At 37.7% G+C, this 26,305-nt stretch overlaps 1 protein-coding gene across 5 annotated transcripts in view; it reads left to right on the top strand.

Moving 5' to 3' along the window:
• Nucleotides 1-26,305, top strand: part of LOC122807829 (inter-alpha-trypsin inhibitor heavy chain H3-like) — a 1,807,468-nt gene that overhangs the window by 1,557,133 nt on the left and 224,030 nt on the right. For 2 of the 5 annotated variants that reach the window (XM_044078927.1, XM_044078922.1), the window contains one exon: nucleotides 2,020-2,064. The exons of 1 other annotated variant lie outside the window; for it this stretch is intronic. In XM_044078927.1, the coding sequence (XP_043934862.1) occupies nucleotides 2,020-2,064 (45 nt within the window). The remainder of the gene's footprint in view (nucleotides 1-2,019; nucleotides 2,065-26,305) is intronic. 2 more of the 5 variants (XM_044078925.1, XM_044078923.1) reach the window with 2 other exon arrangements.

Raw genomic sequence — 26,305 nt, 5'->3', positions numbered from 1 at the left:
AAATAGGTAATCTCCAAATCCTTGATCCAATAGAGTTTGCTTTTGTCAAAGGCAGGTCATGCCTGTTAAACCTGGTGGTTTGAAAACATCACCAGAGTTATAGACAAAGGCAAATCTGTCCATATAGTCTACCTTGACTTAGCCAAGGCCTTCGACACAATCCCACATTTGGGCATCATTGATAAACTCTCCCAGCTGAATATCAACCCGTATGTTGTCAGGTGGTTGCTAACCTTTTTCACCAACAGATCACACTCAGTCAAAGTTGGGGACTTTACCTCAGTCAGCAGACCTGTTACCAGTGGGGTCCCACAAGGATCAGTGCTGGGCCTCCTATTGTTTGGAATATACTTCTCAGAAGTTCAGGCCAAAACAGAGGGGCTGTGACTGACTAAGTTTGCTGATGACTGCAAATTAGCTGCAATCAATGAGACCCCAAATTATGTCAATAGACTTCAAGAGGGACTTACACAAACCAATGATTGGTGCCAAAGCCATGGACTCAAATTCAATGCAAAAAATGCATTATCATCCCCTTCAGTAAAAACGACATCCCTGCAGACTATAATATAAATAATAATACCCTAAGTAACACCTCACTAGTGAGAGATTTGGGAATGCAAGTTGACTGTATTCTAAACTTTGACCACCGTGTGTCTATTGTGGTAAGGAAGGCATTCTACATTGCACACCTCATTAGCAAAGGCATTGCCTCACGAGTGAAGGAGGTCATATTACCCCTTTACTTGAGCCTCATCAGGCCAATAATGCTCCCTTTGGTATGTACCTTACCAGGCACCTGTAGCAATTTGAGAGACCTCAGAGATTTCTAGCAAAGAAAATTCAGGGTCTGCAGCACATGTCCTACATCAACAGACTGATGTCACCGTCACTGTACTCAGTAGCATACAGACTACTTAGTGGAGACTTGTGACAAGCCTACAGAGCAATCTCAAATCCAAACCTAATGGAAATTCTGCACATCCGCAAGTCGAATGGAGCAAGGGTCACCTGCTCCAGGGACCTTAACCTGGCCAGCGACATAAATAGGACCTGCTGGAGAGACAAACATGTCTTTTAGAGGTTGCCACTCTTCTGGAATAGGCTACCAGTTCACATCAAACAAACCCCCCCCTCTATGACACTGTTTAAGTGTAGCCTGGATTACTGAATGAGAAACCATAAATTCCTGCTGGAGATTTCACCTATGACCCTCCTAAATATGGGCAGTCGTTGCTAACTAAGATCTCTAGTTTAGGCAAGATCCTTTATATTGGATTTCTCTAGTATTATATTGGGTACACATGACTACTCTTATAAAGACCTTTGGGTCAATAGCTCAGTTACCATCTATGAACCTACACAGCCTTAAATCAAACCTGACATTTAAAATGATAGCAGGAATTATATTCACAGGATGCTTGCTGTTAACTATAGCACTACAGTGCTGTAATTACATGCTGATTGGAGCATGCAGTCTAAAACATTGATCAGTAACTTAATTGATAATGGTAGTCACTAAACCCTCAGAATATTGTAAAACCAAGCTCCGAAGATGACACCATGGCTTCTGGTAGCAATATTATTTAATACAGTTAGCGCTTTCACGTTCTTCCACTTAATGCTTCATCATACATTGTTACAATTTACAAAAATTATGAAATTACAATTTTCGTTTGAGTTTCTCCTTGGCTACTTTACCTCCTAGCAGCTATTGTTTCTTTACTAAACCCTCAGAATAACCTTTTGCTATAAGTTTGTCATATGTCAAACAGGCTTCTTTCTTAAGACCATTATCAGATGAAGTCAGTTCAAAGGGAATCATATTAACTCACCAAATGTGATTTCTGCTAGTCTCAATGCCTTGAGATAGTCTTGAAGAAAATCATTTTTTTTATGACAAATGCCTAAGTTTTAATAAGTAATTATGTCATGATAAATGTTTGTGTAATAGCAAGTTATTACTCTGATGAATGTCCAAGTATCACTGAGTCAATTTTTTTTTATTTTATACCCTTGCTCAACTACCACCAGCAGCATACCCTACGTATCACACGGCATATGGTGAGTATTATATTCTATATACAAAGTGTTTGCAAGTTTTCCCTTTTTAATTCATAAAAATGTTTCCTCACAGTCAACAAATATCTGAATATAAGGATAATACTTCTAGCAAAATTTTAATTTCCTGTATATTTCATGAGTGTGTTTTCATCCATTTGCTTTCTATGAATTTTCTCCTCACTGCAAGACTTAACCTCTTATTGAGTAAATGCTATTTTGCAGTAATCCCCCAGCTTTCAAATAGGATTGGAGTCTCAATTTTAAAAAGTAAGTCTATGTTGTAAGGTTTTAGTCACTTTCATCTTGTGTAATAACTTCTTTATAATCTGTTAGCTATCTGTATGTGTGTGAGCTGATAGTTTTTCTTTTTTTCAGTGAGGTTCTTTAAAGAGAAGTTTTCCCCTTTTCTATGGTCAGCATTCCTGTACTTCCTGTTATTTTCCTGAGATGCTAATTATTAGAAGTGTTAACATATATACTGAAATATTCATTTGCAGACTGCATTTGATTTTATAGTATCATTCTAGTGTAACAGAGTCAGAAGTGTAAGTTTTCATAAACAATAACATTGCGTCTTCCAGCCATGTGTTCTTATATACTGGAACAATTCAACTTGGAAAGGACATTTTGATACTGGTGCAAAATATGTAAAACACAATTGAGATGTGTGATACCACAGACTGCTCAAATAAGCAAGTAAACCGAAAAAGCTGACATTTATTATTTATATTCAAATTTTTTATCCATTCATTTTAAACCTCTTTCCATGGCGAGGGTCACATGGTGGACTACATCTCCTTATACTTGGTGACACTCTCTGATTTATCTTGTTCAACTGCAAGTTCATTTGATTACTTATTCTCTAAACTCTGTACAAACAAAACTTAAATATTTAATCATCAAATAATTAAACCAACACAATAAGTTTTACAGTTTCAAAAGATTGCATCCCTTGTAAGCGACATTACAAAGGTGGCAAAACATACAAACAGTTCCTTACACTTGTCCTTCAGATGAGATGTTAAACTGAGATCTCTTCTGTTTGAACTGGTGGTAATTCAGGCGGATGTAAAACATAAAAACCAAAAAAGTCCACATCAGCCCCTGACACCAAGCTGCATTCAGAGGTCCGGCTGCATTCAGAGGCTAACAGCAACAGAAATAGAGGTTTTAACTGTGGAAGAGAAGGATGGCACACTAATGTTACTGAACCCCCTGAGAGCAACACACATGGTGACCAAGCTGAAAGGACCCATTTTGGACATGCGGAATGCAACTGGTTTAGTACAAGATTTTGTTTTTTCTGCAGGTCCTACAGCATTTAGTGATAAACATGTTTATGTCAAGCAGAGAGTTAAGGACTTTGAAAGGAAACTGAATAAATTAAGAACTTTATAATCAGATAATGCATATTTAAAAGAGTGCATTAAGTGTGGGCACATTCCAAAGGGATTGAGGTTTTTTTAAATTTCCTTTTGGAGTTATTGGTGGTTCTAAAGAATATTTTACTTTAGTAGAAATGTTTAATAGATATGATATAGAGTTACTGGAATTTATTGTTAACTTCAATGTAGATGGTGCAGTGGCGGCTGGTGACTTCAAATCAAAGTGGGGCTGCAGGAGACAGCTGAATGGGTGGGGTCAATGGGAAGGGGTGCAGCCAACTAGAAATGGGAGGAGCTATGCTCAAAACCACAAAAACTGTAACTTTAATTAAATACGCTGCGCTGTGTGCCAAACTGTCATTATGAGAGTCCAATCAAGACAAAATGAAGTGTAGAAGAAAAAAAAATATTTAAATGCATTGGTTGCATAACAGCTTACTTAATATCTAGATGGAAACAAAAAGGTTGTGAGGCATGAAAAAATAATTACTTTTTAAATACATCACTGGGATGCCAGTCAAAATCAAGTATAAGAAAAACAAGCAGCACTCAACTCAAATCACTTCTCCTTGCACTCCAGTTCTAATTATAATTTATATTCAGCTTTATAAAAGTACCAAGTAACATGCTGAAAGTAGCAATCTCTGTGATATCTCCACTTGTAAAAATGTTTCTTATCCAAAAAAGACCTGCTGCCTGACAACTATCTACTTGTTTCATGGGGAAAACATGATCAAAGTAAAAAAATGAAAAGCAAACAAGAAACAAGCTCAAGATACAGTGCTTAAAAGATTACTGCACAAGTTATGGACCTCACATGATAGATTGGCATTCTGTTTAATTTACAGGTAAAGCCTGCAAAGATGACTGCAAGTCTCCAGCAAATGTAATGAGCTTCTTAAAATAATGTAATCCTGTCCTTTATTACAAATACTGTCAAAACTAAACTACTCATCTTTCAACCCACCAAACATACTCAAAACAACTCTCACTTTAACATCACAGCAAAAGACAACACCACTATATACCCAACTGAACACACCAAATTGCTAGGAGTGGAAATAGACAATAAACTAAAATTTGACATTCGCATATCGTTGACCATAAAAAAAGTCCACAAAAAACTAAGAGCGTTATACAGAAATAAGCAATTTCTCACCAAAGCAGCAAAGATTTCAGTAGCAAATTCCCACCTTATCTCCACCCTTCTTTATGCCTCTCCAATATATACCAACCTAAGGCAATGCGATCTAAACAAGCTAGAGACCTGCTACAACAAAATCACCAAATTCGCCACAGGGGCATCCTACCGTAGTCACCACTGTCTCTCACTTGCTGAACTGGGCTGGCTTGAACTCCCTCACCTCCTTCAATGGTATCAACTCTCACTCGCCCACAAACTAGTAAACCATCCACTGAATGTCCCATCCCTCCAGAATCTACTCCAACCCTATCGCACCACTAAGATCCAGCAACAAAAATCACTTGCAGATCACTAAAGCCAATAACTCTGCTGGTGAAGCACTATTCCCTTGCACCATAGCCAAATTATGGAACTCCCTCCCACCCACAATTACCTCCATACCATCATGCACCCACTTCAAAACTTTACTAAAAGCGCACCTAAAAACACGCTGGCTATGCCCTTGCAACTCCCACTCTAATATCACCAACCCCATCCAACCACTACCTTTCTTTCCACTCCACTAACTACCTTGATTATAGCAAGCTCAGATGCTCATAAGCCTAGTACTTATTATACAGCAGGAACTTCTTATTGTAACATTTGTTAAAGTCTGTTATGTACTTCACAGATAAAGATTCCAGTTGTCTACTGATGTACTATGTTCTTCATCTGTAAATATGTTGTAAGTAATTGCTATGTTAAATTGCTAATCGCTATGTATTCCAATGTAACTACTGTCTGTTATTTTAAGTGTGGAGGTTTTCTCCCCAGGCCTCCACTGAAAATGGACCTACGTCCAGTCGGACACTCCCAGTCAACAAATGTAAATAAATAAATAAATAAATATGCATTTCAATACCCAAGGCTTATACGTTATCTAGTTATGTAAGTATTCTCTGCATGGCAACAACATAAAGGCTTTCAATGTTGGAAATTCTTTAACAGTATGCTTATTAAAGCTTACTTGCATCTTACAATCTCAGACAAGCTTACCTGATCGTCATTAAAGTATTGCTACTTAAACACAGAGCAACAGGCACTTTCTGAGTAATAATAAGCATAAATCAACAGTATAAAAATATGACAGAAACCAGAACATTCTGCAAAACCAAGGACAGAGGAAAAGCCACTGTAGTACTTGTGTCTGCCTTGGATAGCAGGATACTCTGCACATTTACATTGCATAACTGCTCCTTGCCTTGCTTGGACACATCCAGAGTCACTACATGGGGGAGTGGGGTGCAACAAGTATGTCACAATTTGAAATGTCCCTGGCTGACAATGATGGCCCTGACACATTTGTCATACCTCTCAACCTCAGAGCAAGAAATTTAGACAAAGCCATACATGGAAGTGGGACAAAGGCCCAAAAATAAGGACAATTTGTAAATATTGCTCTTATAAACTTAGAAAGATAATAGAATATTAGGTCTTGCATTATTACGCATTTTCTGAAGGGTATGAAATCGGAAACACAAATGTCTGCCATTATTTTGTAACTTCAATCTTTAATGATTTGCCACTAATTTGCCAGAAAACCACAATTTTATGAAAAATGGACCAAAAATGGGATGCAAAAATATAAAATAACCACACAATACAGCTGGGAATCTGTCAAAGAAGGGACATATTTTAATATTAGTACTGCTAACATGAGCAGCTGACAAAATAAAAAAAATCTACATGCATTTCTGAAATAAAAGTAATCTATAACTCTGATTATTACAGTTATTTATTAATTGTAAACCCTCCCCGTTTTCTTCCAAAATTGCCATTTTGCAGAGGGATTATTAGGGAAAGAGCAACATTTTGAGCCAAAATCGGGGACATTTGAGAGGTTTGGATATGCCTAATTCTATAAAGCAATTTATTTGCATGTACCTCTCAACCTGTTAATGCGGGAAATCTGGACAAGGCCAAATATATTGGGGGAACATACAGACAGTACTAAAACTTGCTCTTGTATAAACTGAGAGAGTTGGCAGAATAACAGGTCTTGCTTTAGCATGCATTTTTCAGAAGTTTATGAAGTCTGAAATTCAATGTATGTCATTGCTTAGCGACTTAATTCCTAAATCATTTGCCAGAAAATGACAAGTTTTATGAGGAACAAACCAAAAATAAGCAAAAATCTATTCATTCTGTGAAAATCTGGACAGTTGGGAGGTATGGTTCAGCTGGGGCTGTCTTTGAGTTTGCCGCCCTTCCCCCTCACAAAATCATGGTTGAATGGAGCCCTCCCCCCGCAGCCATTCAAATGAACCATTACTTGGCTATTTCACCCCATTTACCATAAACACTAATGTGCATACTGCTTTACGTCTACGATTATTTGGACTTCATTTGAAAGTTTTATTTTGCATTTTGCAGCACAAACACTAAGACATCTTCTAAACAAAGCAATGCAGTCTCACAATGAAAACAGACTTAGCATTAAAACTTCTCTGCCCTTGAAACTCACATTCATTGAAACAGCATTGAAACCCACATTCAAAGAAAATACATTTGGCTAGTGACAGGTAAAGATTAACTTTGGGCTATTTTCAAATGATAGGCCCCTTGTACGTATGTTCTGTGATGCACCTTCCTGATTGTATTAAATTATATTCCTTGTATAATACAGTACAGCTGTTAGAGGGTGTTTTGAACATTTTTCCAGTAAACAATGACACAAAAGATCTGTAACTAATGAAGAGGTTGCTGCTAGCGAACAACTTTATATTTCATTATTTCATCTACAAATAAAGTGCCTGTTGCCCTTGAGGAATAAATTGCATATATTACATTAAAAAAATAATCTAGTAATATTGCAATAGGGAATGGATGGCAAATAGTAGAAGGGTTCATATTACTAGGTATCTTCAACAAAGAGGACATTCTCAAGATGGCAGCATCCACCCGGTTTACAACACAGTACAATATCAGCAATGCATCTGCATACTGTGGGAGTAGAACCCACAGCCTTCTGCATCAAAAAAAAGGACACTACCTGTTGTGCTATTAACAATGCAAGCCAACTCAGCATAAGCAGCACTAAACTTCTCTTACCCTGCGGCTCTCAGCTTCTTGTAAAATCTACTCGAAACTCAGCTGTATCTCTCTACTTTGCAGTTCAAGAAATTTGGAAAAAGCCAAAATGTATTGGGGAGAACAAAAGCCAGGGATGCATTTTAAACATTGCTTGTATAATCTTGGAAAGTTGCTAGAATAAAATGCTGTGTTACCACCATACCTTTCACTGCCACATCTTGAAGCCCAGGACCCTGTGCAAAACAGTCAGAGCAACATACCACTATGCCAAATCAGCTGTTTTGTGAAAGAGAGGAAGACTAAAACTTAAATGGCTACCATTTAGTGAATTCAGTTCTCACCATAGCTGTCAACCTCTTAGCACAAAATACTTGAACAAAGCCAATAATGGGGAAATACAGCCTCCAAACATATTCAGTGAATCTAATTCTCAACCTCTTAGCAAAAATCACCTGGGCAAAGCCAGTAATTGGAGAATACAGCCCTCAAACATATTCAGTAAATTTTCTCATCATAGCTCTCAACCGTAGCACAAAAAATCTGGACAAAGCCAATAATGGGGGAATACAGTCCCAAAAATAAGGACAAATTTGAAATATTCATCTTATAAATGTAGAAATTTGCTAGAATAAAATGTTTTGTGTTAGTATGTACTTTCTGAAGAATATGAAGTCTGAAATTCAAATGCCTGTCAATTTTATTTAACATTTGTTAACCAGAAATGTCTGACTTGGAACAAAAGCCAATTTTCAGCAGAAGCCCAGGGAGAAATACTGGAAACACATGTCTTTGTAATATGGGAGGACACCAGAGCAAACCCACACAAACACAGAGAGGACATGCAGACTCCACACAGAAGGCACCCCAGCCAAGAATCAAACCAGAGAACCTCTAGCTGTGAGGCAACAATGCTACCAGTGCACAATCAACTATTTTGGGATCAAATACTCAGAAACCACAGATTTTACAATGAACAGAACAAAATATGAGGCAAAAATCTCCAAAAGTTTCACAAATGGTGGTGGGTAGGAAATTCAGGCTCTTGTTACCTATAGTGAAGGTACAGGGTTCAAGCACCAGCAGGTATTCTGAGTTCTCTCTAGTCATCAGTACTTACTGAATGGGGCATTACACACACACACACACACACACACACACACACACACACATACACCGAACCTGGAAATTCAAAACAGATGCTTTCCACAGCAAGATGCAACTGCAACAAGCTTCATACAATCCAAAGCTTTCTGTTGTACCTGCAGCAGCTATCTCTCCTACAAACGAACCTGCAAATTCCAAACAGCAGCAGATTTCCACAGCAAGAAGAACCTGCAACAAGCTTCATACAATTCTGTACCTGCAGCAGCTTTCTTATCCACAACAAGATGAAACTGCTAGCACATTTGCGCCGGAATGCATACTTCTGATTTTGCGGCTCTTTCCTGGAGCGGCCCAAGACTGCTGACTCTGCAGTCCGATCCCCTTCCAGTCTATGCGGTTAGCATCGCATAGACTTCTGGGGAATCAGCAGTTGGCTTCCTTCTTCCTGAATCTGGACTGGTAAGGCAGCAGTCCGGATTCACTTTGTATGGATGATTGGGAGGACTGCAGGACTGTACCATTGTGGTTCACAGCTGGGGGGGCTACAGTCCTGCAGTCCGATATCACGAGCTGCCACAGGGTACACCAAATTGAGACACTTTTGTGTGAAGTTACTGCTGTTGAACAATCTATTACCAATGATTTGTTGTTTTCTGAACACAAGGAAAACTACAATGACATTTTTAAGTTTGTGGATGATTATGCTGGCCAGGTTAAAAAGACAAGAAACCTCTAAGAGATAGCAATGAATATAAAGAAGGAAGGGTCTACCCTCTGTCACGTAAATCTATTACTCACGAAGGTAAAGGAAGGGCCTACCCTCTGTCACGTAAATCTATTACTCACGAAGGTAAAGGAAGGGCCTACCCTCTGTCACGTAAATCTATTACTCACGAAGGTAAAGGAGAGACAGAGGTTAGTCCAAGTCATTTAGATATAGAAAGTAATCGTGAGCTTTTAGATGGAGAAGCCATCCCTTTAGGGACTCATCATGGGATCAACACCCCACAGAGGATAAGAGAACAAAGGAGGAGAGGCCACAATGTACCTCTGAACCAGGGCAGAGGACAGAGAAGGATGATGTATCCCAGGGGGAGAGGATTTACACCCAGAGTAACCTAGAACAGGTAGGTTCAACCGAGGCTGTTAGGGTTCAATATGGTGGTAAGGTACTTGAACATAAAGGTTTTTATATTTTTAATTACACTGACCTAAGCCTGGATACTATGAACTTTCACTTGTTTGAAAAGGGCTTTAAATTTGTTCCTAAAAAAATAAAGGTAATATCAGTGAAATAATTTTGGATTTAAAGTTGTTTACAAGGAAATTGAATTTATCTTACTTAAATAAGGACAAGGTGAATTCCCAGGTTATAGCTAGTATAAAGAAAACAGTATTTTCAACCTGCCTCTACATAAAACATTACACACTTTTGAGAAATCATGTGAAAGAGTCCTCTACGCTTTTTGTCAAGAGAGAATTTGGAATGCTGATAACTTAACTCAAGATGAAAGGGTTCTGTTAGAGGAACTATCTAAAGACAAATCCATTTGAGTTATGAAACTGGATAAGGGTGGAGGTGTTATGATTGCCCTACAGATGGACTATGTAAATAAAATATACAACATGCTTATGAATGACTCTTATTACAGGGTAGCTTCCAGAAATTAGATCAACGTAGCATATAGAAATATAGACTTGTTTCTGGAAGATGCCCTCCTCCAAGGTACTATCACAACAGATACTTATGATTTTTTATACAGTAAGAACCTCTATTTCCCTACTGAGTTTGGCATCCCGAAGGTACACAAAGATGTACTGGACCCACCTTATAAGTTAATTGTGGTGGCCCAGTGTTCCAAGACATACCTTTTAGCAGTTTATATCAATAGAAAACTGAAATTGTTATTGAATTATTATTCTAATATTTTAGGGGACTCTTGGGACCTGATAGCTAAATTAAATAATGGTCTAATTAAAAATTGCACCAGCTTTCTTACTGTAGATGTGGTGGACCTTTTTTCATGTTTCCCTCACGACATAGGGCTTGAGTGGTTTGAGGAAATTCTTTTGGAACACCACTCCCTTAAACGGACTGAGATAGTTTTCCTTGTAGTGTTGATGGAATTGATGTTAAAAACAATTTTCTTTTTTTTTTTTGAGGGGGAATATTACAAACAAGTGAGTGGGGTAAAATGAGAGCAGTGTGTGCTCCCATTTTCACCAGCATAATTATGTTGGCTTGTGAGAAGAAATTTGTTCTAAATTTAGACCTCACACACAGTTGGTCATTCTATGCTAGATACCTGGATGACATGTTTTTTATTTGGAAAACGGACTCTTCTGAAACTGATTTATTTGTAGAATATTTAACCAACACCACAGATTTCTTGAGGTTTACATACAATCATAACCAACAAGGTACACCTTTTTGGATGTCCAGCTGACAGTTGATTATGGGGTGTTGGTGTCCGGGATATACAGGAAAGAGACGTTTTCTAACAGTTACCTTCATTATACTAGTAATCGCCCCACACATTGTAAGAAAACTTTAGTGAAGGGTCAGTACATTAGAGCTGCCAGGATGGTTTCTGATGGGAAACTCTTTGAGAGTGAACTTGATAGGATGACTTCTATGTTTTTGGACTAGGGATACCCCCTGGACCTTTTCAAGTGACTAAGGACCCAAGTGGTGGAGAACAGGGACTCAAGATTTCAATATATTTTAGGAAAACCTGACCAGTTGAATGGTGTAAGGTCAACCAATAGAAAAAATTATGAAAAGTTTTTTCAAGGGACTACCATTAACTTTGGCAGCCTCACTAGTAGAGTGAAGCAGATTATAAATTACGGTTGGGCCATACTCAAAACGATGATGAATTATACAGACGTTTTGGTGATAAACCTACTTTTATATATATAAGGTTCATAATAACATCAAGGAAAGGTGAGAGAGAGGTGCATATGAAGCTATGTTAGGTACTACTAAATGTGGCAGTTGTATTTACTGCCAGTATATTGTGGGCAACAAGGATGTCACTCTAAGTAATATTAGCTGAACAAAAATTGTTTTTAGGAGAGGTGATTGTAATTCAGCTGGCCTGATATGCATTGCACTATGCAACCAGTGTCTTTTCTTTTATGTAGGAAAGACAGAAAGGAAATTAGTGAAAAGGATGTATGAACATTTGTATGATGTAAGGAAAGCTAACCGTCACAACCCCCTATATAGACACTCACTAACTTGTACTGGGTTTAAGAAAAACATTTTTTTGGGATACTGGAAATTGTCCCACATAATGCCAGAGGAGGGGCATGGGAAAGTAAACTGGAATACAAGGAACTCCTCTGGCACCTTAGGCTGGATGCCACTCAAAAACCAGGTTTGAATGATTATATTTCTATCAACTCAGTGTTAAAAATGAGAGCAGCCAAACTATGAATTTTATTATATACATTTTTTGTATTGCATTTTTTACGTTAATGTATGGTCATGCTTTTTAAGTGCATTTTTATTTGTATTTTTCCTTTTTATGCAGACTTTGGCTATGTAAAGGGAACTGTTACTTTTTTGATTGGTTTGACTTTTAATTGGATGACTTTTTATAATTGTTTAATTGCTTAATTGTTTGCTGTATATACTAAGCACAGGTACCAACAAATACTCTAGTTCTGAAGAAGTCCAGTGAAGGAAGAAAACTATTAACTATATGATGATGTGTTACTGTCCTAATAAACCTGGAGTTGCTTTTTAGCTTGGTGTCATGGCTGACGTGGACTTTTTTGGTTTATGTGGCCTTTTATGTGGTTGCACGTTCTGCACACCTATTGTATGGTTACAGATGTAAAACATCCCATGTAACCTATTGAAAAGAGTAGGGGGTCTTTTATTTATATACAAAAAGAACTCATTTGCAACATATTTACAAGTATTTACAGACAATATGTTGATATATATAAATATATTTACACATATTCATAATTTCCTTTACAGTCATGCTAAATTGTCATCCATATTCGACCCTCGCTCCTTTTCCATAAACACCATCTGATTTTACTGACTATTTTTGCTAAAGTCCATTTAGCATTACACTTAATTTCATTGAATCTTTCATTCTGTATAACCATGTGACATAAAATAACTTTATCTACTTTTAAAATGTTCTTTACTTCTGTCCTTATAATATCCAAGGGTTATCATATCCATGTTTATTTTATGCACTTCTTTTATATCGTTGAAAAAATCTTATTTACACAGTCTTCCCCATAACTTTTTCACCTTTTACATTTCAAAAACACATGTTCAGTTGTTTCTTCTTCTTAACAATGCAAACATACTCATCACTTTTCTTTTTATATGGCATATTTCTTTTAAATGGAAATTTGTCTGTTACCAGTCTCCACAACAAATCTTGGCATTCTATATTCTGATTACACTGTTTGCATTTTATTTTTATAGCTTTAATTTTTTCATTTGTTAGATTTTCACATGGTTCTACATGTAATGTTTTATTATTACATTCTTATACCATACTTTATATTTTTCTGTATCATCAGTTTTTCTTTTCGACAAAAAATATATATATTTTTCTTGGTGACAGTTTATTTCTTCATTTATACACTCTTTTTTCTTTTACTTTTAACCATACCTCCAAAACTATCATACTATATGTATACACTTTTACTAGTAACCTCTTTACTACTAATCATATTTTCAATTTATCCATTTTAACACAATGTATAAATTTAATGAAGCAGCATATACTACTGGGTTAATGAACCTCCTTCCTCTTTATTTATATAGAAAATTTTTACTGGGTTTGATCTATAACCATATTCAAATGAAAAAAATATCTGTAATTCCTTTTCAGATCATCATTCTCTTTCGGCTTTTCCCGTTAGGGGTCGCCACAGCGGATCATCTCTTTCCATTTCTTCCTATCCTCTGCATCTTGCTCTGTCACACCAACCGCCTGCATGTCCTCTCTCACCACGTCCATAAACCTTATCTTAGGCCTTCCTCTATTCCTCTTACCTGGCAGCTCCATCCTTAGCATCTTTTTCCCAATATACCCATCATCCCTCCTCAGCACATGTCCAAACCAACGCAATCTCGTCTCTCTTGCTTTGACTCCAAACTGTCCAACATGAGCTGACCCTCTAATATACCGATTCCTAATCCTATCCATCCTAGTCACACCGATTGCAAATCTTAACATCTTTAACTCTGCCACATCCAGCTCTGACTCCTGCCTTTTTGGCAATGCCACTGTCTCCAACCCATATAACATAGCTGGTCTCACTACACTCTTGTAGACCTTCCCTTCCACTCTTACGGATACCCGCCTGTCACAAATCACTCCTGACACTCTTCTCCACCCATTCCACCCTGCCTGTACTCTCTTCTTCACCTCTCTTCCACATTCACCATTACTCTGAACTGTTGATCCCAAGTACTTAAACTCGTCCACCTTTACCAACTCTACTCCCTGCATCCTCACCATTCCTCTACCCTCCTCTCATTTACACACATATATTCTGTCTTAGCCCTGCTGACCTCATTCCTCTGCTCTCTAGAGCATATCTCCACCTCTCCAGAGTCTCCTCAACCTGATTCCTACTCTCACTACAGATCACAATGTCATCTGCAAACATCATAGTCCACGGGCCTCCTGTCTGATCTCATCTGTCAACCTGTCCATCACCACTGCAAATAAGAAAGGACTCAGAGCTGATCCTTGATGTAATCCCACCTCCACCTTAAACGGATCTGTCACTCCCACTGCAGTCCTCACCACTGTCACACTACCCTCGTACATATCCTGTACCACTCTTACGTACTTCTCTGCCACTCCCGACTTCCTCATACAATACCACAACTCTTCTCTAGGCACCCTGTCATATGCTTTCTCCAAGTCTACAAAGACGCAATGCAACTCCTTCTGACCTTCTCTGTATTTCTCCATCAACACTCTCAGAGCAAACATTGCATCAATTCCTTTTCAGATACTGTTGGTAACATAAATACACTATGCTAAGTATGCTATATTTCCCATCAGTACTGAGTTTATCAAATAAGCCTTTTTCTGAATAATAATTTATATGTTCTCCAGAAAAAGACAGGTTTGGTTTATTTCTTCTATTACTTTTCCCATTGAATTTTACTTGCATCTTTATACCCACATTTTATACTTAATACAGAAATTTCATTCATTATAAAATATATTCTCTCTAGCTTTAATACATCACCTAAATCTTTACTTTTTACTTTATTTAAAGTTATCCCTATCACATCTAGACACTCATTTGTGCAAATTTTTATTATTTTATCCAAATTTTGCTTTTTGCAATTATTATAGTATTATCTGCATATGTTAACAGAAATGGGATTCGTAACCCTTCAGGCGTTATATACCCTGCCTCCTTCATTTTGTAATTTATTTCACATACAATCAAATCCATAACTAATGCAAGAGGATACAGCTCATTAGGCATCATTGTCTTGAATCGCTCTTCATATGTACCTCTTGGCTTAACCAGTCATTTACAAGTACTTTAAATGTATTATTACTATACGATGATATACATAATTGTCTAACTTTGTCGCTTATATTATTTCTTTGTTACCTATAAGATTTCATGTCCAACTGTATCAATTGCCTTATTACGTTTTATATCATGATTGTTGCTTCATCTAATCTATTCCTAATATCATCCAGAATTTGTGTAGCTATCATTAATAATTCTTGACAACCTTTCCCCTTTTTACTATATACTATCTTCCATAATGCTAATAATTTCCATTTTAGTTTCAAATCTCATTTGTATTATTTTTATAAATATCTTATAATCATTATTATTCAGTAATATAATTTTCCAGTTTTTTTTTAATTGTCTTCTATCTTCCTTCTTCCATATGAATGTAAGTATTCCACTATATAATTATTTTATACATAAAGCCTTAATTTAACCATTCATTCAAAAACTTTAAAAAAATATATATATATTTTGCCAGTCCCCTAAATCTATATACATTTCATACTCTATCCCATCTGGTCCTGCAGCCAAATCTATAGTTACTTGTCCGAATACTTTATCCTGCCGATTTAAAGAAATCTCATTTTCCAACTCTTTATTATCTTTTTCTGTTACGTTTTTATAATTTCCATGTTTACTCACTGCCTTGTTTTTTTCTTTAAACATTTCTTGTCCATATTATACCACACTAGTCATAATCTTTTCCTGATTTATTTCTATTTTTCATTTCACACTTTTTTTTCCTCTCATTGTACAAGGGTAGTGTGACAGTGGTGAGGGCTGTGGTGGGAGTGACAGATGCGTTTAAGGTGGGGGTGGGATTACATCAAGGATCAGCTCTGAGCCCTTTCTTATTTGCAGTGGTGATGGACAGGTTGACAGATATGATCGGAGAGGAGGCCCCGTGGACTATGATGACATTGTGATCTGTAATGAGAGTAGGGACCAGGTTGAGGAGATCCTGGAGAGGTGGAGATATGCTCTAGAGAGGAGAGGAATGAAGGTTAGCAGGGCTAAGACAGAATATATGTGTGTAAATGAGAGGGAGGGTAGAGGAATGGTGAGGATGCAGGGAGTAGAGTTGGTAAAGGTGGATGAGTTTAAGTACTTGGGATCAACAGTTCAGAGTAATGGTGAGTGTGGAAGAGAGGTTAAGAAGAGAGTATAGGCAGGGTGGAATGGGTGGAGAAGAGTGTCAGGAGTGGTTTGTGACAGACGGGTAGCAGTAAGAGTGAAAGGGAAGGTCTACAAGAGGGTAGTGAGGCCAGCTATGTAATATGGGTTGGAGACGGTGGCATTGACAAAAAGGCAGGAGTCAGAGCTGGATGTGGCAGAGTTAAAGATGTTAAGATTTGCACTGGGTGTGACTAGGATGGACAAGATTTGGATTCAGTATATTAGCAGGTCAGCTCAGGTTGGACAGTTTGGAGATAAAGCAAGAGAGGCGAGATTCCATTGGTTTGGACATGTGCTGAGGAGGGATGCTGGGTATATTGGGGAAAGGATGCTAAGGATGGAGCTGCCAGGTAACAGAAAAAGAGGAAGGCCTAAGATAAGGTTTATGGACGTGGTGAGAGAGGACATGCAGGTGGATGGTGTGACAGAGCAAGATGCAGAGGACAGGAAGAAATGAAAACAGATGATCCGCTATGGCAACCTCTAACGGGAACAGGTGAAAGAAGGTGATGATGATGATGATGACTTTTTATTCCTCTCATTACACTGCCATCTTTCTTTACTAATCTGCTTAAGCAACTTGATACTTTTTCTCTTTTTCCTTGTAAAAAAACATACTTGCTTATATAACAATTCTTGCATTTTTTATTGATCTCTTTTTCTTTGTTAAATACTTTGTCATTATGTTGCAAATCTTCCAATGTATCATTATACGCTCTTTTATATTTTTTCTCTACTTTTCTCACATCATAGTGCCACTGTAAAAAAACATTTTTTATATTTTTCCTTAAGTATCACTCACCATTCAGACCAGTTTTTATAAAACGTTCTCATAGCAGTATATTTCCATAACTGTATCGGTAATCTCTTTCTTTCTTCATCCCCTGCTTTCTCATTTATCCTTTATTTGTTTGCCTTTTTATGTTCATTGTTTTTCTTTATCTATAGCCATAGTGCAAGTGGATCAGATCCTGTTTCAACTACCTCACATCCTCCTATACCTAAACCTTTTGATACCATAAAATGATCTATTTCAGTTCTATACATATCGCTTTTGTACATCCATGAATTTTTGTCCCAAAGTTTAACTTATCATATCCTATAACTTCTAACATTTTTTCTTATATCATTTCCTTTCTTTTTATGTTTGTCTCTTGAATCACGATTAAAACCTCCCATTAGTATGATATTCATATTTGTCTCCAGGTGGAACAGTGGTGCAGCAGATAGCATTCACAGCAAGAGGTTCCCTGGTTCGATTCTTGACTGGGGTACCTTCAATGCAAAGTCTGCATATCCTCCTTGTGTTGGTGTGGGTTTCCTCCCACATTCCAAAGACATGCAGTAGGTAGATTGGACACTCTAAATTGGCCATAGGGGTGTGTGTGTGTGTGTGTGTGTGTGTGTGTGTGTGTGTGTGTGTGTGTGTGTGTGTGTGTGTGTGTGTGTGTGTGTGTGTATGTATGTGTGTAAATGTGTGGTGTGAAATAATTACCTTGACAGTTCTAGCCACCCGGCAGTGTCAACCTTGGCTCAACATGATTGTTATTGTTGAAGTGACACCCTGACCCCATGTGCCGTAATAAGAAAAAGAGGTTCTAGGGTTCTAGATGAATGGATGGATTTATCTCAACATAGTCTAAAATATTATGAAATAATTCTTTATACTTGTTCTTTCAATTTTAAATCTGCAGTGGTTAATCTTCCCATTTGTAATAGTTACATCTAATATCTTTACTGTATTTCTACAGAATACAGCTACTGCAGAATATCTCTCCTTTCCCAAATTCAAGATTACCTTTTCTCCTCATAGTCTCTCTGCTTGTAATCTTTATTTGATAACAAATCTTGTATGTTCCAATAAAATTACATCTACATCACATGTAGTGCACCATTCCAAAATCCCTAGTCTTCTTACTGTTATTCTTAATACTGTTCACATTTACAGGAAGCACTTTAAAATTTTCATTTTCCCTTTTCCTTAAATTCATGGTTTCATAGCTAATTCTGGGCTAGTTTTCTTAATATGCCATTGCAAATCTAGTCAATTTCCCTCCTAAAGGTAAGAATCAAAGAATGAACCTTGTGTCTGTGAGATAATCGCCTTAACCATTGTTCAACCCCCCAGTCGTTAACTGTATACGTTTTTTCACCCTTTTACTTTCTTTATTTTTCTTTTCAACTTAACCCTTTAAATTTTCTTTTTCTGTGTTTTACTCTTTTTCCAATAGAATTCTTTAAAAAAATAACGTTTTATTTGATTTAAAAAAAGCAATAATCATTTACACAATTATTAATTGACAATCTCATGAAACTGTATACATACTATTTACAAAGTCCATAACAAGATTCAAAACATTTCTAATATAAGATTTTTTTCTTTTACTACCTCCCAGTTTATGTCATCTTCATCACTTATATCAGAACCTTCTATGCCTACTTTATTATTATTTCAACATCTAATTTTCTTCTATTTCTGCTACTTTTAAAAGTTCTTCTCTTTGTTCATTTTTCTTCTGTTTCTTTTTCTTTTTCCTTACTCTTATGTTAATTTTTACAATCCATTCAATTTTGTTACTTTTATAACATTTCATTTTCATTTTTGCATCCTGTCCAATTTCCCCACAAATATGGCATTCTCTTTTATTACAGTTACTTAGTAAATGTCCTTTTCCACACACAACAATGTTTTGGTTTGTCCTCTGTATTTTCCCAGTCTCCTTATCATTTACAAGCTACGTGTGTGTATATATTTTTCTCTTTCTATTTTTAACACAATTGTACACTCCCATCCAATAGTCTATAAAGCGCTTTTATCATAAACGTTTGCAATGCCCAGTACTTCTTTACATAAAGATTTCAAATGTGCTTACAAACTCTTTATTTCTACATCTGTTCGAAATTGTACATGAATTTTCTTTTTTGTTTCGTTGTTAAATGCTTTTATCACATAAAGATTCCATGGGTTATGGTGTCTCTTTTTTTTCATATTCTCCAAGAAAATTTTCCTTTGAAAAAACAGTCTTGAGTATTATGTCAAAAAATGTCTCTTTGCTTATAAGAATAATTGCTCTTACCTCATACTTTTACACCCAAAGGCGCTATTAAATTGTCCCACACTTCATACCTGTCCATGTTTTGCCTTCTTTACTTTGAATCCTTACCCCATACTTCCATTTTTTCTTTTTCTTCAGTCTTCTCTTCTGCTGGTCCCCTTTTACATGTTTTTTTTATTTCACCACTATTCTTTAGGATTGTTTCTGAATCTTCCTTTTGTACTTTCTCCATAGTGTCCCCCCAGGAAATGTCTCCTTCATTTTCTGGCTCACCCTGCACCACATTTTCTTTAAATAAAACATCCTGCAACTCTCCTGATTGGAGGGTTGTAATTATAAGTCCATCCATCATTTGCTGACTCATCTCCAGCAAGGACATTTCTTTGAAACCTCTTCTCACAATCCTGCACAAAATGCTCTAGTCTTGATATTTGATTTCTCCTTCATTTCTGTCACCACCCATTATCTCCTTCTTTCTCTGTCTGCCTCCCTGTTTCTTCAGGCTGCCTCTGAGCCTGGAATGGAAACATAAAAGTGTTCCAGCAAAATGGGTCCCACTCACAATAATGATGAGTACAGGAACTTCCTGTATGCCCTGACCAAATTCCTCCCCTTAAAAGAGAGACACTTTCCCACCTCACCCCTGATCTTTGGAACACAAACATAAAACTTACATTTTTTCCTTCTTCAATTAAAGGGAAAATTCATAACATTTACTGTGATGTTTTGAATTTATAGTGTCCTACTGCAGTGCTTTTGCACAAAGACGTTCAGCACCATGGAGGTCTTTCTCCACAACAATGATAGATGCTAATGAAACAGTCTAGTCCATGCACCCCTCAGCTGCCTCAGGAAGGCATACACATACCAAGTAATTCACAGAGTCACTCAGCCATGTATATTATCAAAGCTGCTCCTTGCACCTTGCAGTGGCTGTGCTCATCCATTGTGTTAGAGGTAATTGCTGGGAGTTTAGTGGTAAAGTAGAGTTAGGAGGTGTATGAGTGAGTGTATGTATGTGTGTGTGCCTGTCTGGGAGGTAGTGGTAGGGGAGTTAGGTAGATGTGTGTGTGTGTGTGTGTGTGTGTGTGTGTGTGTGTGTGTGTGTGTGTGTGTGTGTGTGTGTGTGTTTGTGTGTGGCTGAATGGATGAATGTGCCTGTAAGAGTGATCGGGTAGGGAGAGAGCTGTTTTATGTATTTATGCATGTGTGTGTGTGTGTGTGTGTGTGTGTGTGTGTGTGTGTGTGTGTGTGTGTGTGTGTGTGTGTGTGTGTGTGTGTTGTGGTAGCTATCATACCTCCACACACCCCAAGACAAATGAGCAGAGCCTGTTACTTTGGGGCGGGGAACCACTAGCTATGAGGAATAATTCTTTATAAGCATGCTTGGATGGCATTTAAACAGAATGGGAATCAGGGGTGGCAGGAACAGCTAACCAACAGAAGTAACTTTGCTGAATGTGCCTGAGAGGTACATAAACACAGAGTGGGTTGGAAGGAGGCACAGCAGACACTAGCGATACTCAATATGGCATGCCTTAAATGGATATATGTAAAAAAAAAGGTGCAGGGAACCACTAAATACCAGGAATAAAATGTGAATAAGTGAGAAATTAATACATAAAAGTTAAGCAAAATACAAAGGGGTGGAAAAGACTTCTCCTGTGGTGCTTGTGACTAATGCAGTGCTCACTAGATTATATAGCTGAACAGGTAGGAGGTTCAAGGCCCAACATGGGAAACATCTGTGTGTGGGAGACTGTGTGTAACACTTGGTGCTGTATCCGCTTCCCCTGAGAAACATACATTTAATAGCATAAAACCTGACCCAACAGGACCTCTGGAATTGCTATTTCACTGTAGCCTTCAAACAGGATTTGTGCCTCATGAATGGAGAACAGCAACAAAAATACACTCTACATACCCTGCAAACTACAGACCCATAAGTTTCACTACTCTCATATGCAAAGCCATGAAAATAATTATCATGAAAATTATTATTAATGACATAGGAAACCTCCAAACACTTAAGGCAACCCAGTTTAGTTTCATCATTGGCTCTTCATGTCCTCTGAACCTGGAGGACTTCTTTGAGAAGGTCAGCAAAGCAATGGATGAGGGCAAAATGGCTCACACTGCTTACCTTTACCCGGCCAATGCATTTGACACAATACTCAACTTGGGCATTGCTGATAAACACAAGTGATTAGGTATTAACCCTTATGTCACCCGGTGGACAGCCAACTATCTCACAGACAGCACCTAGGAAGTTAGAATTGGGGAATCCACCTCTACAAAGAGGCTAGTCACAAATGGAGTACCTTAAGGATCGGTCTTAGGACAGCTATTTTCTATTTACTTATGTGAAGTCAAGGCTAATGTCAAGGGCCTCTGGTTGACCAAATTTGCACACAATTGCAAATTAAAAGCTGTCATAGAAACCCACACTGACACAGATGTTTTCCAGGATGATCTGACACACACAAGTAACTTGTGTCAGAGCCATGGACTAAAACTAAATGCCAAGAAGTGCATAATATAGTCATTTGGGAAGTCATCCACCCCTGCTAACTATCATATTGACAACACACCCACAAGATTTGATCCAATAGTCGGGGACTTAGGGATACACATCGACAGTAATTGAGCCTTTGATCATCAAATGTCAACAGTAGTGAGGAAATCATTCTATGGTGTGCAGCTTATAAACAAAGGTATGGCATCTAGGTCCAAGGAAGTCATTGTTCCACTGTATTTGGCATTCGTCAGACCTGTCATTGAGTAGAATGCCCCCTTTGGTATGTACCTAACCAGGCATATTCAACAATTGGAATGTCCACAGAGGTTCCTCACTGAAACAATATAGGGTGTAAGTTACATATCTTATGCAGATTGCCTCAAAGCCCTATCCCTGTGTTCCATCTCCTACAGGCTGATAAAGGCATTGTCAGACCCAATCTGATGGACCTCCTGCATATCTACAAAACAAACAGTACCAGAATTACTCATTCTAAAGACTTAATTATTGCCTGTGATATAAATAGAACCTGTTGGAGAGAGAGGTATGTATCACAAACCATGAACAGATCCAATTAAAAACCATGTTTGCTGCTTTAGAATGAAACAACCAACAAACCAAATGGTGTTTAATAATTAATCTAAAACTTAGCACTTCAGGGGAAAACTGAGAGCAATGTTAGTATACAGGGTTATCCTATGGAATCTTTGGAGCAGCTATTGATTGAAGTTTATGAAAAAAGGATAGAAGCCACTACTATGGATGGGATGTATCAAACCAGTGACAGACATATACAACAATACATACTTTAGAAGAGGTGGCATTCTTACTTACAGTGATGCAGAGGCCATAAGACACATTTTATTTAACAATGGGAATATTTTTGACATATCAAGTATGGATTTGGATAAGACTGGCAGAGTACCCATGATTATGTATAAGACAGTAGAGTCTAGAATATAAAGACATTTTTAGAACACAGTAGTGAGGTCAGAATGTGTGCAACACAACATAGATTTATGCCTAAGTGTAGATGATGTTCCCAGTGCTCTTCAATAGTGGAAGGTGAAAGTATTTACTTATTTGGGTTTGTAAGTGTTACATGCCCTAGAAAATGCAGTTGTAATACAAATATGGTGGTATATGTTGCCCTATGTAGGATCTATACTTAATTTTACATAGGAAAACCGAAAGAGCAATTAAAGAAAGAATATACAAACACTTAAGAGAAATAAAAAATAAAAGATCAGAAGAATGCTCTCTGCAGACACATCCAGAATAATGAAGGGCATAAATATGGTTTCTTTATTTTAGAAGTTACTGACTATGATCACAGAGGGGGGGTCCCTTAAAAGTTAGACTTGAAATTAAAGAAGTGGAATTGCAATTGAAAACTAATGCCATGGGTCCCAAAGAGTTAAATTACCATATTTATCGGAGTATCTTTTTGAAATTGAAAACACTCACTTGTTAACAAAAAAATTTGGGGGGACATAATGAATTTATAAATGATTTTAGTTTAATTCACATTTTATCTTTTATGCAAGATTTGTGCTTACAGGGTGTTACAAATGCAGTGTGTTTATGTCAGGCAACTTGGGTTAAAATAGTGTAAAGTATATAGTACTGCAGTTTATTTTGAATCTATTAATTAAATTTAGAATTCATGGTTGTTTTAATTATTAATTAATTTTTATTGATTAATGTTTAATGACATGGTGGAATTGTATAGATGGTATTTAAACCCTGACGCAATGCTTTGCTTTTAACTCTGAAGAAGTCCAATATAGGTTTGGGATGAAAGCACTAAGTTTTGGATTAATTATTAAACACTGTTTGGTTTTACTAAGAGTTCATTGGTGGGTTTACTCTAAAACAACAAGAATTGTCTTTAATTGGGTTCATTTTTGGATTGTGAAGCAGACTGTTGGTTTTTGATATTATGGAGACAGGTATGTATCCCGGAGACTACCCTTCCTTGGAACAGGCTCCCCATCCATGTGAAGCGAGTTTGTCCATAACTAAATTTCAGTGCAACTTGGACAATTGGATGGGGAACAGGAAACTCAACCCTGGTTTGGCACCTATGTGTCTAATGAACATAGGCAGCCTAAATCATTCATCTCCCAGGCCCCAGCTTGTACATCAAGGATACCAGAACTTGTCAGAGATTTGGGATACATGGCGAGGCTTAAAAACGTCCTTTTAGTCATTAGACTTGTACACACCTATGAACCCTCCACCTTAACTTAAAAAACTTCTACATTAGGCAATGTGCTGACTAAAAAAGTCAGTGCAACTGGCCTTTTATTAACATATATTGAGAGTCTCAGACTTTATGGAATGCCTGCAACAGTCTGTGATGTATGATGGAAAGGTGCAAGAAATGTTAAGCAAGCATACTGCACTACTTTGTAGTGCCCCTGCATAAATTTACTGAAGATTATGAAGTGTGAAACTTGAGTATCTGGCACTAAAGTCTAATTATAGTCAACCCTGAATTGAATGTGTGTGTGTGTGTGTGTGTGTGTGTGTGTGTGTGTGTGTGTGTGTGTGTGTGTGTGTGTGTGTGTACGCATGTGTGAGCATGTGTGAGCATGTGTGTGTGTGTGTGTGTGTGTGTGTGTGTGTGTGTGTGTGTGTGTGTGTGTGTGTGTGTGTGTGTGTGTGTGTGTGTGTGTGTGTGTGTGTGTGTGTATGTGTGTGTGTGTGTGTGTGTGTTTTACTTTGTGCGTTTGTCAGGAGGAATGGCTGAAAGGTGCGTGTGCTAACATGATGCACCTGTATTACCTACCACAGGAAGTGCTGCTCTGCTCTCATGATAGTTACCTGCAATGCATAGATATGCAAATTAGCCAATAATGACATATTTATTCAATGCAGGTAATGTCTATGTCTCACAAAATACTGCATCACATTAAACGAGCCTTTTTACTGTGGCCCTTAAAGCTCTTTGGTAGATAGTTGATGAATCCTCTGGTTTGTGCAGCACAAAATTTTTGATTCAGCCAGTTCTGAGGTTCTGAAACATCAGCCAAATGACTCCAACAATCTTTTACTGATGACAGCCTGCGATTTATTCATTCATTATCTTTTCCCTCATCATCCCCTCTTTTTCCATTTTTAAATGGGATTGGGTTGTTCTGTCAGCTGTAGACTGTCTCTGTTCAACGCCACTTTACTTCCTTCTTCAGCAGTTATGCCTGACTGTGACATGTCTTCTCTCATGCAGTAAATCCATTTCAGGTCTATATTATAACAACGAATGATCAAATGATCAAATGTTGCTATATTGACCCCTAAATCACGAAAACTCAAAATAGCGAACAAGCAGAACAGCGATTTGTTCCCAGGGAAAAAAAATCGCTGTTCCCAAAAAAAAAAACACTAAATAATGTGCAGAGCCAAGCCCCCCTCCTACTTAAATATACCAACTCCAAGATAGCATTACAGTGGAGGAAACAGCACAACCCGAACGGCCGGCCCAGCGATTTCTTTCCCTGGGAAACAAATCGCTGCTTCAGCCATTCACTATTGTGCCGGTTCGACATTTCATGTTCGAACTAACAGCATTCGATCATTTGATCATTTGCTGTTATAAGGTACACCCTCCATTTCTTGGGTAGGCATTCTCACTTCATTTTGTCTTCTTCTTCTGTCTCCCTTATTATATTGTCATCTGCTTTCTTAACATGTGGCCAAACCAATGTAATCTGTTCTCTTTGACATTCTTTGCTACTGGGGCAGCTATGCCTTTGGCTTTGATGTTCACATTTCGTAATCTGCCCCACAATGTGCATCCTGCTACCCATTTCAGACATTTTATCTCCATCACCTCAGACTTTTCTTTGCTTCTCTGCATTCACTGCTATGGTTTCTATACGACATGGAAGGACTAGCCATGCCACTGTTCCATGGAGCCTACTTTTCAGCTTCTTTGACATTCTTGTCTCATGTACTGCTCCTGAAAGTTTGTGCCAGTTCTCTAGAGCACCTTTGAATTTAGTTTTGACCTCTTCATTCAGACTTCCCTTCTCCCAAATGAACCCTCAGAGTCACTTAAAGCTCTTAACTTGTTTCACTAATTTCCCTTCTCTCTCAGTTTTCAGCTTCTGATTCCAGCATTTGTTGTCACAACTACTGTCCAGTCTGTACTCAGTTACATAACATGTACTTTCAGTTTTCCAGGCCATTTTATTATCAGTTACCCTCCCTAGCAGTTTTGTGCAGTTTTCCAGGAAACAGCTGT

The sequence above is a fragment of the Protopterus annectens genome, chromosome 7.part1 (genome assembly GCF_019279795.1).
Source record: "Protopterus annectens isolate FY-2018-M chromosome 7.part1, PAN1.0, whole genome shotgun sequence".
NCBI lineage: Eukaryota > Metazoa > Chordata > Ceratodontiformes > Protopteridae > Protopterus > Protopterus annectens.
Note: the sequence above shows the minus strand (reverse complement) of the source record. Positions and strands in the feature narration are given on the sequence as shown.